This window comes from Odocoileus virginianus, chromosome 11 (genome assembly GCF_023699985.2).
Source record: "Odocoileus virginianus isolate 20LAN1187 ecotype Illinois chromosome 11, Ovbor_1.2, whole genome shotgun sequence".
NCBI lineage: Eukaryota > Metazoa > Chordata > Mammalia > Artiodactyla > Cervidae > Odocoileus > Odocoileus virginianus.
This window is the reverse complement of record NC_069684.1, coordinates 50,654,431-50,670,878: the sequence shown is the minus strand read 5'-3', so window position 1 is coordinate 50,670,878 and position 16,448 is coordinate 50,654,431. Positions and strand designations below refer to the sequence as shown.

General features: G+C 37.7%; 1 protein-coding gene across 1 annotated transcript in view; it reads left to right on the top strand.

The window, feature by feature from the left end:
• DNAH14 (dynein axonemal heavy chain 14) overlaps window positions 1-16,448 on the top strand; it is a 400,834-nt gene that overhangs the window by 49,150 nt on the left and 335,236 nt on the right. Inside the window, exons 8-9 of the mRNA XM_070474451.1 lie at window positions 2,524-2,586; window positions 13,181-13,319. Of these exons, the coding sequence (XP_070330552.1) occupies window positions 2,524-2,586; window positions 13,181-13,319 (202 nt within the window). The remainder of the gene's footprint in view (window positions 1-2,523; window positions 2,587-13,180; window positions 13,320-16,448) is intronic.

Genomic DNA, 16,448 nt, shown 5'->3' with positions numbered 1-16,448 from the left:
AATTGCTGATTCAGTTTCAACACTGATAATTGGTCTGTTCATATTTTCTCTTTCTTCCTGATTCAGTCTTTGAAGATTTTACCTTTCTAATAATTTATCCATTTCTTCTAGGTTGCACTTTTTTGGTGTTCATAGTAGTTTATTATGATCCTTTGTATTTTTGTTAGTTTCTCCTTTTTCCATTTCTTAGTTTATTAATTTGGGCCTTCTTTCTTCTTTTCTTGATGAATCTGGCTAAAGGTTTATCAGTTCTGCTTATCTCTTCAAAGGGGCAGTTTTTAATTTCATTGATCTTTTCTACTTTTTAGTTTATTTCATTTATTTGTGATCTTGTATTTATGATTTCTTTCCTTCTACTAACATTGGATTTTGTTTGTTCTTCTTTCTCTAGTTGCTTTAGGTGTAAGTTTAAGGTTGTTTATTTGAGATTTTTCTTGTTTCCTGAAGTAAGATTGTATTGCTGTAAATTTCCCTCTTAGAACTGGTTTTGTTGCATTCTGTAGGTTTGGGATTGTTGTGTTTTCATTTTCAGTTGTCTTCTAGGTATTTTTTATATGTGAACTTCCCTGTGTAGCCTGCGTGGGTTTAATATTTTTTGGTGCAAGGGCTGTTTTTAGTGTAAATACCTACCATCTCTTTCTTCCGTTTATGGTAACCATTATCCTTTTCAATGGAAGCATGACTGATGTAGTGGTGACCAGACCCTGGCCTGAATATTTAATGGGGCCTCCCCTTTGCTCTGTGATTGTCAATGCTGTGTCAGGGGTGGGGTCTGCTCCCTAGTTGTTGGAGTAGAGGCATGTAGATCTGTTTCTGATCTGTGGTGTGTGAGGTAGCTGGACTTGGAGCACTCCCACTTGGAGAGGAGACACTGAGTAGCCCTTCTCTGGAGCTGTTTGTCTGTGGGTGTGCTCTGTTATGTCACCTTTGACCCATTGTGCAGACTCACAGATTACACTCTTGTTGGCACTGCTCTTGGCCCAGCCTAACTGTGAGTATACTGGCAATTTGCCCTGGTGTCTCTAAAGTGTTTTGACCAGTCCACCAACATAGATCACTGAATTCAGGTTCCAGAATTGTAGTAATCATAGATATGGACCCACTGTGGGCACTATGGGGACAGCTCAGACTCTGAACTAGCCCATCCACCATGTGTATGTGCCCACAAAGTTCACTGCTGCTAAAGCTAGACCTGTCTTAGCTATGGGATCACTCATTGACCATTCAGATGTTCCACAGGTGCTGAGTTTATAAAACCTGTCACAAGGGTGTACATCTGCTATCTCTACTGTTGTAAGGAGAGGTTTCAGCTCATTTTCCTTAGTTTCACAGCTCCTGTGTCTCAGCTGTGGTTTCAGCCCCACCTCTGCATGAGACCCACCTATGGGCATCTGTGCCTCAGACTTCCCTGGAGCATCTGCGCCTGCCCCAGTGGCCGTGGAGTGCAGGGGCAGGGGGTGGGGGAGGGGAGGCGTGGCAGTCACAAGCGCTCGAGAGCCAGCCCTGGCTGGATCCTATTCTAGTGTCCAGGGAGCCAGGGGCTGGTGCATGGCAAGAGGGGCTGCAATGGCAGCCTCACCCTTTGTGCATCATTCAGCAATGGCCCGTCACTTCTATGGCTCTACAGGCTTTCTGCGTGAGCATTTCTGGTTGAAGAGCTACTCTCCCCCACCCTGTTTGACTGTCTCCTCACAGCCAACAGCAGCCCTTTCCCAAGGTCTGTGCATCAAACCCCATGGTCCAGTACCTATCCCTCGTCCATACTGGCAGACACATGTCTCGGGCTGGGGCACTCGGAGCTGTGGCTCCAACCTGTGTAGTTTCACTCTGTCCTGACACCACAGACTGGCTGCTGTGCTCTCCTCCAAGCCCTCACAGCTGTCCTAGCTGATCTCCCCACCAGTAAGAGGGCATTCTTGGATGCTGAAACCTCTTCTTTCCTTCAGCTCCCCCAGGAGCACAGGTCCCAATCCACTTCCCCTCCTTTTCCCTTTCCCTTCTTCTTTCTTTTGTCTTTCTTTTGTCCCCTGTTACGGGGGATCTTTCTTGTCCCTTTAGGTGTATGAGTCCTCTGCTAGTGTTCAGCAAATGCTCTGTGAGAACTGTTTCATTTGTAAATGTATTCTTGATTCATTTGTGGTGAAAGGTGAACTCTACATCCTCCTACTCCTCCATCTTGACTCCTTTGACTCTTCTTGAAATATGATTCTCTTTTAAAACTAGTAGCCAAATGAATCTATAATGAAAATAGTAGTTTTACAGGTTTTATACTTATTTGAATGCTGGAACTAAGTTAATTATGTATCTATGGGAAGTTCAATAACTTAATTTGCTTTGTGCTGTGTATTCTATTGATAGGTTGAGAAAAAGGTGATATGGTTTAATATTTTCTTTAGGTAGCTCAGGATGAATGAAACATTTTCTAGGGAATTTTCTAGTATTACTAAGACTTTACTAAATTATTCATCTATTTTGTTAGTACTGATTTATGAATATAGAATTAAGAAGTGTTTTTCTTTTCAGAATTAATAAATTATTTGTTACTTGGAAACTGACCGTTAAAAGAATTAAGACTGATAAGAGCAGGTAAGTCTATGAAATACAATTATAAAAATTTTGAGAGGAAATCTTATTTGAAATATGTAGTATGCAAATAGATATACATTAATTTTAACTCAGTGATTAAAAAGTCACATTCTATACCCCTTATGATTAAATTTAATCCATTTTATTTTTAAGACTATTATGATATTGTATATATTTAACATAAAATGTTACTATATATATAAATGTAGTCAGTTCAGTTCAATTGCTCATTTGTGTCCAGATCTTTGTGACCCCATGGACTGCATCACGCCAGGCTTCCGTGTTCATCACCAATTCCCTGAGCTTTCAAAACTCATGTCCATTTGAATCGGTGATGCCATCCAATCATCTCATTTTCTGTCGTCCCCTTCTCCTCCTGTCTTCAATCTTTCCCAGCATCAGGGTCTTTTCCAATGAGTTGGTTCTTCACATCAGGTGGCCAAAGTGTTGGAGTTTCAGCTTTAGCATCAGTCTTTCTAATGAATATTCAGGACTGAGTTCCTTTAGGATGATCTGGTTGGATCTCCTTGCTGTCCAAAGACTCTCAAGAGTCTTCTCCATCACCACAGTACAAAAGCATCAATTCTTCAGCATTCAGCTTTCTTTATGGTCCAACTCTCACATCCATACATGAATACTAGAAAAACCAAAGCTTTGACTATACAGACCTTTATCAGTAAAGTAATGTCTCTGCTTTTTAATATGCTGTCTAGGTTTGTCATAGCTTTTCTTCCAATAACTACTTTTTATATTTCCCTGTATACCATTTTGTGGTGTGAAGAAATCAGAGTGCTGTGGGGAACCTATGATGAGTTCTTTTGGTCACTTGATCTAAATTTTTGTTTGTTCATTTGTTTATTTATTTAGGGTTTCCCAAATAGCTCAGTTAGTAAAGAATCTGTCTGCAATGTAGCAGACCCTGGTTCTATTCCTGGGTTGGGAAGATCTGCTGGAGAAGGGATAGGCTACCCACTCCAATATTGTTGGGCTTCCCTTGTGGCTCAGCTGGTAAAGAATCCACCTGCAGTGAGGGAGACCTGGGTTCGATCCATGGGTTGGGAAGATCCCCTGGAGAAGGGAAAGGCTACCCACTCCAGTATTATGGCCTGGAGAATTTCATGGACTATATAGTCCATGAGGTCACAAAGAGTCGGGTACAACTGAGTGACTTTCACTTTATTTATTGTCACTTTATTTTTTTAATTTAAGGGTATTTGATTTACAGAATTTTATGGTTTTCTGTCATACATCAAGAATCAGCCATAGGTACACCTATGTCTCCTCCCTCCTGAACCTCCATTCCATCTCCCTCCCCATCCCAACCTTTTAGATTATCACAGAGCCCCTGTTTGAATTCTCTGATCATACAGCAAATGCCCATTGGATATCTAATTTACATGTTGTGTTGAAAGTTTCCATGTACTTTCTCCATACATCTCACCCTCTCCCGCCTCTCCCCACCCGCCGTGTCCATACATCTGTTCTCTATATCTGTTTCTCCACTGCTGCCCTGAAAATAAACTCATCAGTGCCATCTTTCTAGATTCCATGTATATGCATCAGTATATGACATTTATATATTTCTCTTTCTGACTTACTTCACTCTATATAATAGGTGCTAGGTTTATCCACCTCATTAGAACTGACCCAAATGCATTCCTTTTTATGGCTGAATAGTTTTCCATTGTGTGTGTGTGTGTGTGTGTGTGTGTGTGTGTGTGTGTGTGTGTGTATTTATCTGTCAATGGACATCTAGGTTGCTTCCATGTATAGCTATTGTTAATAGTGCTGCAGTGAACATTGAAGTACATGTGTCTTTTTCAGGTTTGGTTTCCTCAGGGTATATGCCTAGTAGTGGGATTGCTGGGTCATATGGTGGTTTTATTCCTACTTTTTTAAGGAATCTCCAAACATCTTCCATAGTGGCTGTATCAATTTACTTTCACACCGGCAATGCAAGAGAGTTCCCTTTTCTCCACACCCTCTCTAGCATTTATTGTTTGTAGACTTTTTGATGATGGCCGTTCTGACTGGTGTGAGGTGGTATCTCGTAGCCATTTTGATTTACATTTCTCTAATAATACCAGTCCATCCTAAAGGAGATCAGTCCTGAGTGTTCATTGGAAGGACTGATGCTAAAGCTGAAACTCCAATACTTTGGCCACCTCATGCAAAGTGTTGACTCATTGGAAAAGACCCTGATGCTGGGAGGCACTGGGGGCAGGAGGAGAAGGGGACGACAGAGGATGAGATGGCTGGATGTCATCACTGACCTGATGGACATGAGTTTGAGTAAACTCTGGGAGTTTGTGATAGACAGGGAGGCCTGGTATGCTGCTGTCTATGGGGTCACAAAGAGTTGGACGCGACTGAGCGACTGAACGAAGCTGAATAATGAGTGATGTTGTGCTAGCATCTTTTCATGTGTTTGTTAGCCATCTGTGTATCTTCTTTAGAGAAATGTCTGTTTAGATCTTTTTCCCACTTTTGGATTGGGTTGTTTGTTTTTCTGATATTGAGTTACATGAGATGTTTGTATATTTTGGAAATTAATTCTTTGTCAGTTGTTTCCTTTGTTGTTACTTTCTCCTATTCTGAGGGTTGTCTTTTCACCTTGTAGTTTCATTTGCTGTGCAAAAACTTTTAAGTTTAATTAGGTCTCATCTGTTTATTTTTGTTTTTATTTCCATTATTCTAGGAGGTTGGTCGAAGAAGATCTTGCCTTGATTTATTTCATCGAGTGTTCTGCCTATGTTTTCCTCTAAGAGTTTTATAGTTCCTGGTCTTACATTTAGGTCTTTAATCCATTTTGAGTTTATCTTTGTGTATAGCATTAGGAAGTATTCTAATTTCATTCTTTTGCATGTAGCTTTCCAGTTTTCCTAACACCATTTACTGAAGAGGCTGTTTTTGCCACATTGTATATTCTTGCCTCCTTTGTCAAAAATAAGGTAACCTTAGGTGTGTGGGTTTATCTCTGGGCTCTCTATCGTGTTCAGTTGGTCTATATTTCTATTTTTGTGCCATTACCGTATGTCTTGGTGACTGCAGCTTTGTAGCGTGACTAAAGTCAGGAAGCTTGATTCCTCCAGCTCCATTCTTCTTTCTCAAGACTGCTTTGGCTATTCAGTCTTTTGTGTTTCCATATGAATTGTGAAATTTTTTGTTTTAGTTCTGTGAAAAATGCCATTGGCAATTTGATAGGGATTGCACTGAATCTGTAGATTGCATTTAGTAGTGCAGTCATTTTCACAATATTGATTGTTCCTACCCAGGAACATGGAATATCTCTCCATCTGTTTATGTCATCTTTGATTTCTTTCTTCACTGTCTTATAATTTTCCATATACAATTATTTTGTCTCCTTATGTTTATTCCTGGATATTTTATTCTTTTTGTTGCAATGGTGAATGGGACTGATTCTTTAATTTCTCTTTCTGATTTCTCATTGTTAGTATATAGGAGTGCAAGTAATTTCTGTGTATTGACCTTGTATCCTGCAGCTTTGCTGAATTCACTGATAAGCTCTAGTAATTTTCTGATAGTTTCTTTGGGGTTTTCTATGTATAGTATACATAGTATACTGGAAAAGGTCAGTTTTCATTCCAATCCCAAAGAAAGGCAATGCCAAAGAATGTTCAAGCTACTGCACAATTGCACTCATCTCACATGCTAGTAAAGTAATGCTCAAAATTCTCCACGTCAGGCTTCAACAGTAGGTGAACCATGAACTTCCAGATATTCAAGCTGGTTTTAGAAAAGGCAGAGGAACCAGAGATCAAATTGCCAACATTCATTGGATCATCGAAAAAGCAAGAGGCTTCCAGAAAAACATCTGCTTTATTGACCATGCCAAAGCCTTTGACTCTGTGGATCACAACAAACTGTGGAAAATTCTTCAAGAGATGGGAATACCAGACCACCTGACCTGCCTCCTGAGAAATCTGTATGCAGGCCAGGAAGCAACAGTTAGAGCTGGACATGGAAAACAGACTGGTTCCAAATAGGGCAAGGGGTACGTCAAGGCTGTATATTGTCACCCTGCTTATTTAACTTTTATGCAGAATACATCATGAGAAATGCTGGGCTGGATGAAGCACAAGCTGGAATCAAGATTGCTGGGAGAAATATCAATAACCTCAGATATGCAGATGACACCACCCTTATGGCAGAAAGAAGAACTAAAGAGCCTCTTGATAAAAGTGAAAGAAGAGAAGGAAAATGTTGGTTTAAAGATCAACATTCAGAAAACTAAGATCATGGCATCTGGTCCCATCACTTCATGGCAAATAGATGGGGAAACAGTGAAAAAACAGTCAGAGACTATTTTTTTGGACTCCAAAATCACTGCAGATGGTGACTGCAGCCATGAAATTAAAAGATGTTTGCTTCTTGGAAGAAAAGTCATGACCTACCTAAACAGCATATTAAAAAGCAGAGACAGTACTTTGCCAACAAAGGTCCATCTAATCACGGCTATGGTTTTTCCAGTAGTCATGTATGGATGTGAGAGTTGGACTATAAAGAAAGCTGAGTGCTGAAGAATTGATGCTCTTGAACTGTGGTGATGGTGAAGACTCTTGAGAGTCCCTTGGACTGCAAGGAGATCCAGCCAGTCCATCCTAAAGGAAATCAGTGCTGAATATTCATTGGAAGGACTGATGTTGAAGCTGAAACTCCAATACTTTGGCCACCTGATTAGAACTGACTCATTTGAAAAGACCCTGATGCTGGGAAAGATTGAAGGTGGGAGGAAAAGGGGATAACGGAGGATGAGATGGTTGGATGGCATCACTGAGTCAATGGACATGAGTTTGAGTAGACTCCAGGAGTTGGTGATGGACAGGGGAGGCCTGGTATGCTGCTGTCTATGGGGTTGCAAAGAGTTGGACATGACTGAGCTACTGAACTGAACTGAACTGATGTATAGTATCATGTCATCTTCAAACTGGTCATTTATTTTTGACTGTGCTGGGTCTTCTTTGTTGTGCATAGGTTTTCTCTAGTTGCAGTAAGTGGGAGCTATTTTCTAGTTGCTTTATGCATGCTTCTCATTGCACTGGCTTCTCGTTGCAGACCACAGGCTCCAGGTGTGTGGTTTTCAGTAATTGTGGTACACAGGTTTAGTTGCTCTGCAGCATGTGGAATCTTCCCAGACAAGGGATTGAACCCATGTCCCCTGCATTGGCAGGTGGCTTCTTTACTATGTTACCAAAGAAACCCTCACTTGATCTAAGTTTTGCCTCCAGGAAGGGAAATTATTAAATCATCTGAGATATATGACGGTTAATTCTATTTTACAGCCAAGTTTTCTTGTTGCTGTTAAACTTTTTACTTTGAGATAGTTATGATGAAAATACAGTTGTAAGAATTTATACAGAGCAATCTCATGTGCCTTTTACCCAGTTTCCCCTGGTGGTAACATCTTTAAAAAATATAATATGACAACCAGGATAGTGACAGTAGTAAAATCAAGATACAGAACATTTCTGTATCTTTCATGTTGTATTTTAATCCTTTAATAGCTATACTCTCTTCCTTCTCACTCCCACTCTCAACCTGTGGCAAGCACTAATCTCTTCTCCATTTCTATAATTTGGTCCTTTGAAAGAATGTGATATAAATGAAATTATACATTATATAACCTTTGGGATTTATTTTTCACATAGCATAACTCTCTGGAGGTTCATCCAGGTTGTTGTATATATTGATCATTTATTTTTACTGCTGGATTACAGTCCATGGTGTGGCTGCACCACAGTTTGTCTCTCTTGAAGCACACCTGGATGTTACCCAGCTTTTGCCTAATACAGATAAACCTGCTATAAACATTCATAAACAGGTTTTTGTGTGAACATAAGTTTTCATCTCTCTGGGGTAAATCACAAGTGCACTTACTGGGTCTTACTATAATTGCATGTTTAATTTTTAAAGAAACTGCCAAGACATTCCAGAGTGATTATGCCATTTTTTCCATTCCCACCAGTGATGTATTAGTGATTCAATTTCTCCACATTCTTACTACTATTTGAAGTTGTTGCCATTTTCTATTTTAGACATTTTGGTAGGTGTGTAATAATATTTTACTGTGGTTTTAGTCTGCATTCCCCTATTTGATCCATTTGCTTATTTTCCATCTGTATAGTCTTCTTTGGTAAAATGTCTTTTCATGTCTTTTGTACATTTTCCAATTGAATTGTTTGTCTTCATACTGTTGCATTTTAAGAATTCTTTGTATATTCTGGATATGAGTTCTTTGACAGATACATGGTTATATATATTTTCTCCTAATCTTTGGCTTATCCTTTTTAAAATTTAAGAATGTCTGTTTAGCATCTACTGCATGCCAGGCATTAGGCTAATTATTAACTTCTTCAAACCATAGAGAAACTATTTGACCTCCCTGCTTTACTGAGCTAGGTGAACTTCTTTTTAATTGGCTGATAATTACTTTACAATGCTGTGTTAATTCTGCTGTAGAACAAAGCAAATCAGCTATCAATGTACATGTGTCCCCTCCCTCTTGAGCCTCTCTCCCACCCAATTCACCATCCCAACCCTCTAGGTCATCACAGAGCTCTGAACTAAGTTTCCTGTGCTATATAGGTGCTTCCCGCTAACTATTTCACACATGGTATATGTCAGTGATACTGTCTCAATTTGTCCCATCCAATTTGTCCATAGTTTCACTCTCTATGTGTGTGACTCTATTTCTGCCCAGCAAAAGTTCATCAATACCACTTTTATACATTTCGTATATATGCTTTAATTTATGGTATTTGTTTTTCTCTTACTGACCTACTTCACTCTGTTTGACAGGTTCTAGGTTCATCTGCCTTACTACAACTAGCTCAGATTCATTCATTGTATATGTATACCAAAACTTCTTTATCCATTAATCTGTCAACAGACATATAGGTTGCTTCCATGTCATGGCTATTGTAAATAGTGCTTCTGTGAACACTGGGACATTCTTATTGCTGTTCACTCACTAAGCTGTGTCCAGCTCTTAGCAACTCCATGGACTACAACACGCCAGGCTCCTTTGTCCTCCATTATCTCCTGGAGTTTACTTAAATTCATGTCCATTGAGTCAGTGATGCTATCTAACGATCTTATCTTCTGCTGCCCCCACTCTCCTTTTGCCTTAGTCTTTCCCAATGTCAGGGACTTTTCCAGTGAGTCAGCTTTTTGCAACAGGTGACCAAAGTATTGGAGCTTCAGCTTCGGCAGCAGTCCTTCCAATGAATATTCAGGGCTGATTTCCTTTAGGATTGACTGGTTTGATCTCCTTACAGTCCAAGGGACTCTCAAGAGTCTTCTCCTGCACCACAGTTCAAAAGCATCAGTTCCTTGGTGCTGAGCCTTCTTTATGGTCCAACTATCACATCTGTACATGACTACTGGAAAAACCAATGCTTTGACTATATGGACCTTTGTTGGCAAAATAATGTCTCTGATTTTTAACAAGCTGTCTAGGTTTGTTGTAGATTTCCTTCCAGGGAGCAAGCTTCTTTAAGTTTCATGGCTGCAGTCACCATCTGCAATGATTTTGAAGCCCAAGAAAATAAAATCGATTACTGCTTCCACTTTTGTGTCTTTTTGCATTAAAAGTTTTCTCATGGTATTTATGAACTTTAATGTGCAGACCTGGGCTTTTACTCAATTCCTTCTGCTTGTTTAAGTGACAGTCTTTGCTTCAGGACTGACAGAACAAAAAGTGAGGATGAGAAGTTGGAAGAGAGGGGATTTGTTTGCTGGGCATTAGTTTCTTATAGATAGCATATAGTTAGGTCATGTTTTTAAATTCATCTACCAATCTTTGTCTTTAATTGGTATATTTATTTATACCATTTACACTTAATTATTTGTATGTTAGGACTTCAGTTTGCCATTCTGTTTTTTGGGTTCTGTTTGCTTCTGTTTTGCTCTGTTTTGTTTTGTCTGTTATTTCCTTCCTGCCTTCCTGGAGATTACTTGAACACTTTTTAGAATTTCTTTTAGAGTTATCTATAGTATCTTTGACTGTATCTTTTTGTGTATTTAAATAACAGAAGTTTGACTTTGATGTGTCTTGGTGTGGATTTATGTATCTTTATTCTTCTCTGGCTTTCCCTGGCTTCTTAAATCTCTGTTTTTGTGTCTTTCGACAAACTTGGCAAATTTTCTTTTTTAAAAGAAATTTTATTTATTTTTCAACTGAAGAATAATTGCTTTACAGAATTGTGTTGGTTTCTGCCAAACATCAACATGAATCAGCCATAGGTATACATGTGTCCCCTCCCCATCCCAACCCTCTTGGTTGTTGCAGAGCCACAGGCAAACTTGGCACATTTTCATTCATTATTCCTTGAAGTAATCCTTGTCATTTTTATTATCGTGTTGAGACTGCAGACACAAACGGTACATCTTTTTTTTTTATAGTCCCAATGATCCCTGAGGTTCTGTTCATTTTTCTCAGTCTATTTTTTTCTCTTGTTTAGATTGGATAATTTCTATTTTCTGTCTTCCAGTTCACTGATTTCTCTATTCACTTCATTCTGCTACTGAGCCAATCTAATGAGCTTTTTCCTTAGTCATTATATATTTCAACTCTCAAATTTCAATTTGGTTCTCCTTTATGTCTTCTATTTCTTTAATGTGTGTGTGTGACTTTCTGTTTCTTTGCTTTTTACCACCCAGTGAAGATGAAAGTCCCAGCTCTCCACTCAGCTTCTTCTGAAAACCTTCCATGGGGACCCTCGAGGTGCCTCATTGAATCTTGCCAAGGATGGAACTCTGGGTTCTCCACTTGACCTTTTTTTCTTATGGTATTTGGCTAAATTACAATGTTTATTATTTTAAAAGTTTTCTGTCTTGATAGACTGCTCCTTTCCTAGTTCTTTAGCTAGACTGCATGCTTTTTTCTGTACCTGTTGGCATTTCAGGTTGCTGGTTTGTTCGGCTCCAAATCTAGGATGTATGAGGCAAAAGGAAATCCAGGAAACATGGCACCATGTCTTTCCTAGTCAGTTTTTCTTCTCTTTTCTGCCTTTCAGTGTCTTTTGGTTGATTCATATATAATGTGCAAAGTTTTTAGGTGTATTTATTTAGCTGGAGTAACAGTGAAATGTACATCTACTCTATTTTCCTAGAAGCCAAGACCTGAATTTTAATAGACTTCCATCATATATTTTCTAATACCCTGTTGTATGTGAGTAAAATTTTGGAGAATGTATTTAGTTTTCTGTTATAACAGAATGAAATTTGTTAGTGATTTCCTCATAACATCTATACTTGAATAATAATCAATTGATACATTTTTTTCTTGTCAGACTTCACTATTACAACTCTAAATTTGTTCCCATTTTCCATTTCTTATTTTTATAAGGCACCCCTGTTTGTTTATACCTGTGCTAACATATAGAAACAAAATTGAATACATTTTTATAGGAAAAAAAGAAAGTTTTAACATTTAATGCTGAGTAATGTGAGTTCGTTACTATCTGAATTTTGATCATTATTCTTTTGTTAATAAATACCAAGATTGGGTTTGCATTTTGTGACCTTTCTTTTTCTGGGATATGCCACTTGTTTTTAGTATGACATCTTCCTTTTTATACTAGATGCTTAGAGGAATGTCAATGAACAAATTCTTTTACATCCAAGAATAGTTCCATGTTATGTAAAGCCTATATAATTTGAGGAGGCCTTCTTTAAGATAAATTATAAGGCTTTGAAAGAGGTGTTGCAAATAAAAAGAGCCCATGAAGCTTAAGCTTCACTAGCTTCATGGTATATAAAGCTTTCACTTGCAAAATGGAAAGATGAGAAAGAACTAATTGTATATTGTATATTCATATATTTATGAAGAATCAGTGAAGGGCAAAGGCTCCACACTTGCTCAGGGCAGTTTGTTTTTCTCAATCCAGTTTTTTAAATTTATTTATTTTAATTGGAGGCTAATTGCTTTACAATATTGTGTTGGTTTTTGCCATACATTGACATGAATCAGCCATGGGTGTACAGTTTTTAAGGAGCATTATCTCTCCCATTCTGCTCTTTTCCAGTTCGTCCTTTTCTTTGCAGAATTGTTAGCAGTGATTTGTCTCATCTTTGTGACTGTGATCAGACCAGTAGAATAGGCAGAGAAAAGAAAAGCAACCAACTTCTCTATTTTAAGATATAGGTGGTTGGAGAAGTTAAGAAACATTATCCAAATGGTCCCTAATCTAGTTAATTTTTTCCCCTGTAATTAGACAAAAAATAAATTGAGGAAATTTATTTAAACTTAATAAATAACAAGAATATAATTCTTTTTGCATATCATTACCTAGTATTACAAAATTTTTAGAACTCAGTGGCAGTCATCACTTGTTTCCCCTTCTGTTTTGTTCTTATCACACCCAGTCCCAAAATCTTGCCTTCAATATTATCAGCCAAACCAAACCAGTAATGCTTATTAATCTTTATCAATATTATTTAAATCATGCTATGTGTAATACATATTGAATATTAACTGTGGGCATATGAAACAAACCGTACTAATTAATTCTAAATTGATTTTATTCATTTCGAATGAGAGATAAGTCTGTGGCAATTTTTAAACTTTCAGGTCACTTTTGTATCACAATCTATTTTTTGCTGATGAGTTATTTCAAGGCTGTTTGCTTTATATAAAGGGACTTTGTGAAGATGCAGTTAGTCTCAAAAAAGGTGATGAAGATAATTCAAATGCCATATGCCTTGTAAAGGTAGGTAGAAGTATCTTACCACTAGCTAATGTTGGTCTATAGAAAGTAGGAAAAACAAATATAATTTTAAATCGAAGAAATTCAAACTTCTCGATCCATAGTAAACCAGCCCTATGGATGACTAATGTTCTAAAATACCTACAAAGAACATTATTCCACTCAATTTTAGCAGTTAACAATAATCTTTAAGTTAATAATTAAGGAAAAGAATTTCTTCCTTACAAAAAACCTAAGCCTGTTATGAGGCCCTTTCTTTATAATAAAAACTCTAACTATGCAATATTATTTATAAATAATCAATTATCTCTAATACATAATTGATAGTTATCAGCTGTTCTCTTATTATAGCTTATCAAGACATTGTAATAAATTGCTACTTAGAGTGTTTGGTTAAATTTATGTATTCTCTTGTTCCACAGTTCCATAAAGGGTGACTTCTTAATGAATGATTTGATTTATATAGTAGAGTTCTTTCAAAGAAATCAAGTACAGAGACCTGTAAATTTTACATATTTAATTGAGCAGGATTCCAGCATCTTTTACTTCACTTACCCACTGTGTAAGGGAAACACTGAAGAGTAAAATAGTCATCTAGTCTTAGAGAAATAGTTGAAAGGGCTTGAACAAGTTATAAATTTGACAGTCAGTGCAAAAATTGCTTGAACTATACACATGTAATAAGATTAACACTTGCAAATGAACAGCTTATTTTTAGAAGTATTATGTATAGTGACTGTTACATAGTAGGTGCTCAATGAATAGTCCCTGGGTGAGTAAATAAATCAAAGAATTAGTCAAGAAATGTTACCAAACTCAGATCCAGCTGTTTGCCACTTGAAAAGTCAATAACCAAGAGAGCGGCAGGTGTTGGTGGAAAGCAAGGTTGATTTTAATCAGAATGTCAGCAGTCTGGGGAAATGGTGGATTTAATGTCCCCAGAAACCTTCTCTGAAGATTCTGCTTGGCCATGAATGTTTTCAAAGGGAAAAGGGGAAGTGATCTCAGTTAATCATTGAGATGAGGGTTGGAGTTTCACCACCCACCCTGTGTACAAACTTGTTTCATTTCCTGTGATCTTTTCTTAGATGCTATCTTGTTTATACAGTTTGTTCACACAGTTTTTTCTTGAGATTACTGAAGGGCAAGCTAGGGAATTAATTAATAATAATTAGTTGGCCAGATCTCTTCTGGTCATATGTTAATTAATCCTTCTTCATTTCTATTTATTTGGTCTATAGAAAGAACAAATAGGTTAGGTCAGATATTGAAAAGTATATTTGAACTGGAGATGAGCAGAGCACAGGGGTGCCTGATTTAAGATCAGTTACAGTATTGCTTTGATAAAGTGACAAGACAGAAGGGATTTCCTGATGAGAGTGGTTTCCTGCAAGGAGATGCTTACATAAATATTAGTTAATTACTACAGATGAAATGTCATTTGTATAGTTATAGTAATAATATTATTGTTTCAAAAGGATTAAATTCAAGTTAAATATTTCACAGAGGAGTATTTTTAATATGGTTTTAATGTAAAAGGAAATAGTTGGACAGCTATAATATACATTGTTTTATGAATAAGTGAGTGACAGAATTTATCAGTTAACTTATTGATGGGTGGTAAGGCAAAGGAGATTTTAGAATATCTCTGAAATCTATGACTAAAGTGCTAATAGATGGTAATGCTAACAGAGTGACCCAGAGGGGTTATTGGAGACCTTAAGTCATGTTAGCTTCCCCCTGGAACATGAAGCAGAAGGGAACAAACCTTTCCAGATAATATATAATATGTGTTAATTATCTATTATATGCAAAGTGCAAAGGAGATGGATACAAAGTAAAAGACAAAGCATTGTGTTGTTTAATCTACTTATAGTTCATTGTGCTCAGTTGCTCAGTCTTGTCAGATTCTCAGCCACCTCCTGAACTGTAGCCAGCCAGGCACTTCTATCTGTGGGATTATCCTGACAAGAATCCCGGAGTGGCTTGTCATTTCCTGCTCCAGGGGAATCTTCCCAACCCAGGGACTGAACCTGTGTCTCCTGCGGCTCCTGCATTGGCAGGCAGATTCTTTACCACTGAGCCACTTGGGAAGTCCTATAGTTTATTAAAAGAGATAATTCTTTACATATAAAAATGATAACTAATTCTAATCATTCTAGCCAATCAGTTAGCAAAATATAAGGCAAGGAATATTTGCTTGCAAATAATACTTGTAAAATAGTCATACCACAGAAATTCAGGTTAGATATTCAGAATTAGAATTCAGAAGTAGATATTAACCTTTTTTAGAGATAAGGTTGGGGCATGCTTTGTGAAAGAAAGATATTATAAGCTAGGCTATGTTGGACCTGAATAGCCAGAGAGGAGGGGAGTAGGGCAGTTAAGTAAGGGATATGAATCTGTGTAAAATATTCAATGTATGTTTGATTTGAAAGTTACATTGAGTCTTAAACATCAGATCAAGAACAACAGCATAAGGGAAAAGTAGGAACTGAACCTTCCTTTAAGGCAGGGGTGCTTCTAGTGGGGATTGTGAGGACGTTTTGCAAGAATGGGAGTTTCTAAGACTGGAGAAGCCAGGATCAGATGGAAGGAGAACAGAGATTCATAGACTAAAGAACTGAGCCTGGCTCAGGAATTCGAAGATGGCCAATTGTGCACTAGGTCTAAGGGACTACACAAAGCTGGGGAAGCAGATTGCAATGAGGATTGACAATGAGGAGGGAAAGAGAAAAAAAGCAAGGTTAAGAATGCATATGATGGGATTGTTTAGAAGTTAATGCCATGAATGGAGTTCACAAGTGTGCCAGAATACACTGCTGGAATGCAAGCACTTCTTTGTTGACTGAAAAAACTGTACAGCCTAAAAGTTGAGAATGTTTTATTTGGCAAACTTTTTGAGGAATTAAGCAGAGGAGGCAGTCTCTCAGGTAGCTCTGAGGAACTGCTTTGAAGGGGTAAGGGAGGAGCCAGAATATATAGGGGATCTTGCAATGAGAACCAGGTAGTTGGAACATCAAAAGATTATTATTATTTAAAGACATCTCAGGTTAATGTATTTAGTGCTTCTCTACGTATGGGAAGATGCAAGAGTCTGGGTCCATTGAAATCATTCCTTTGATATGCACC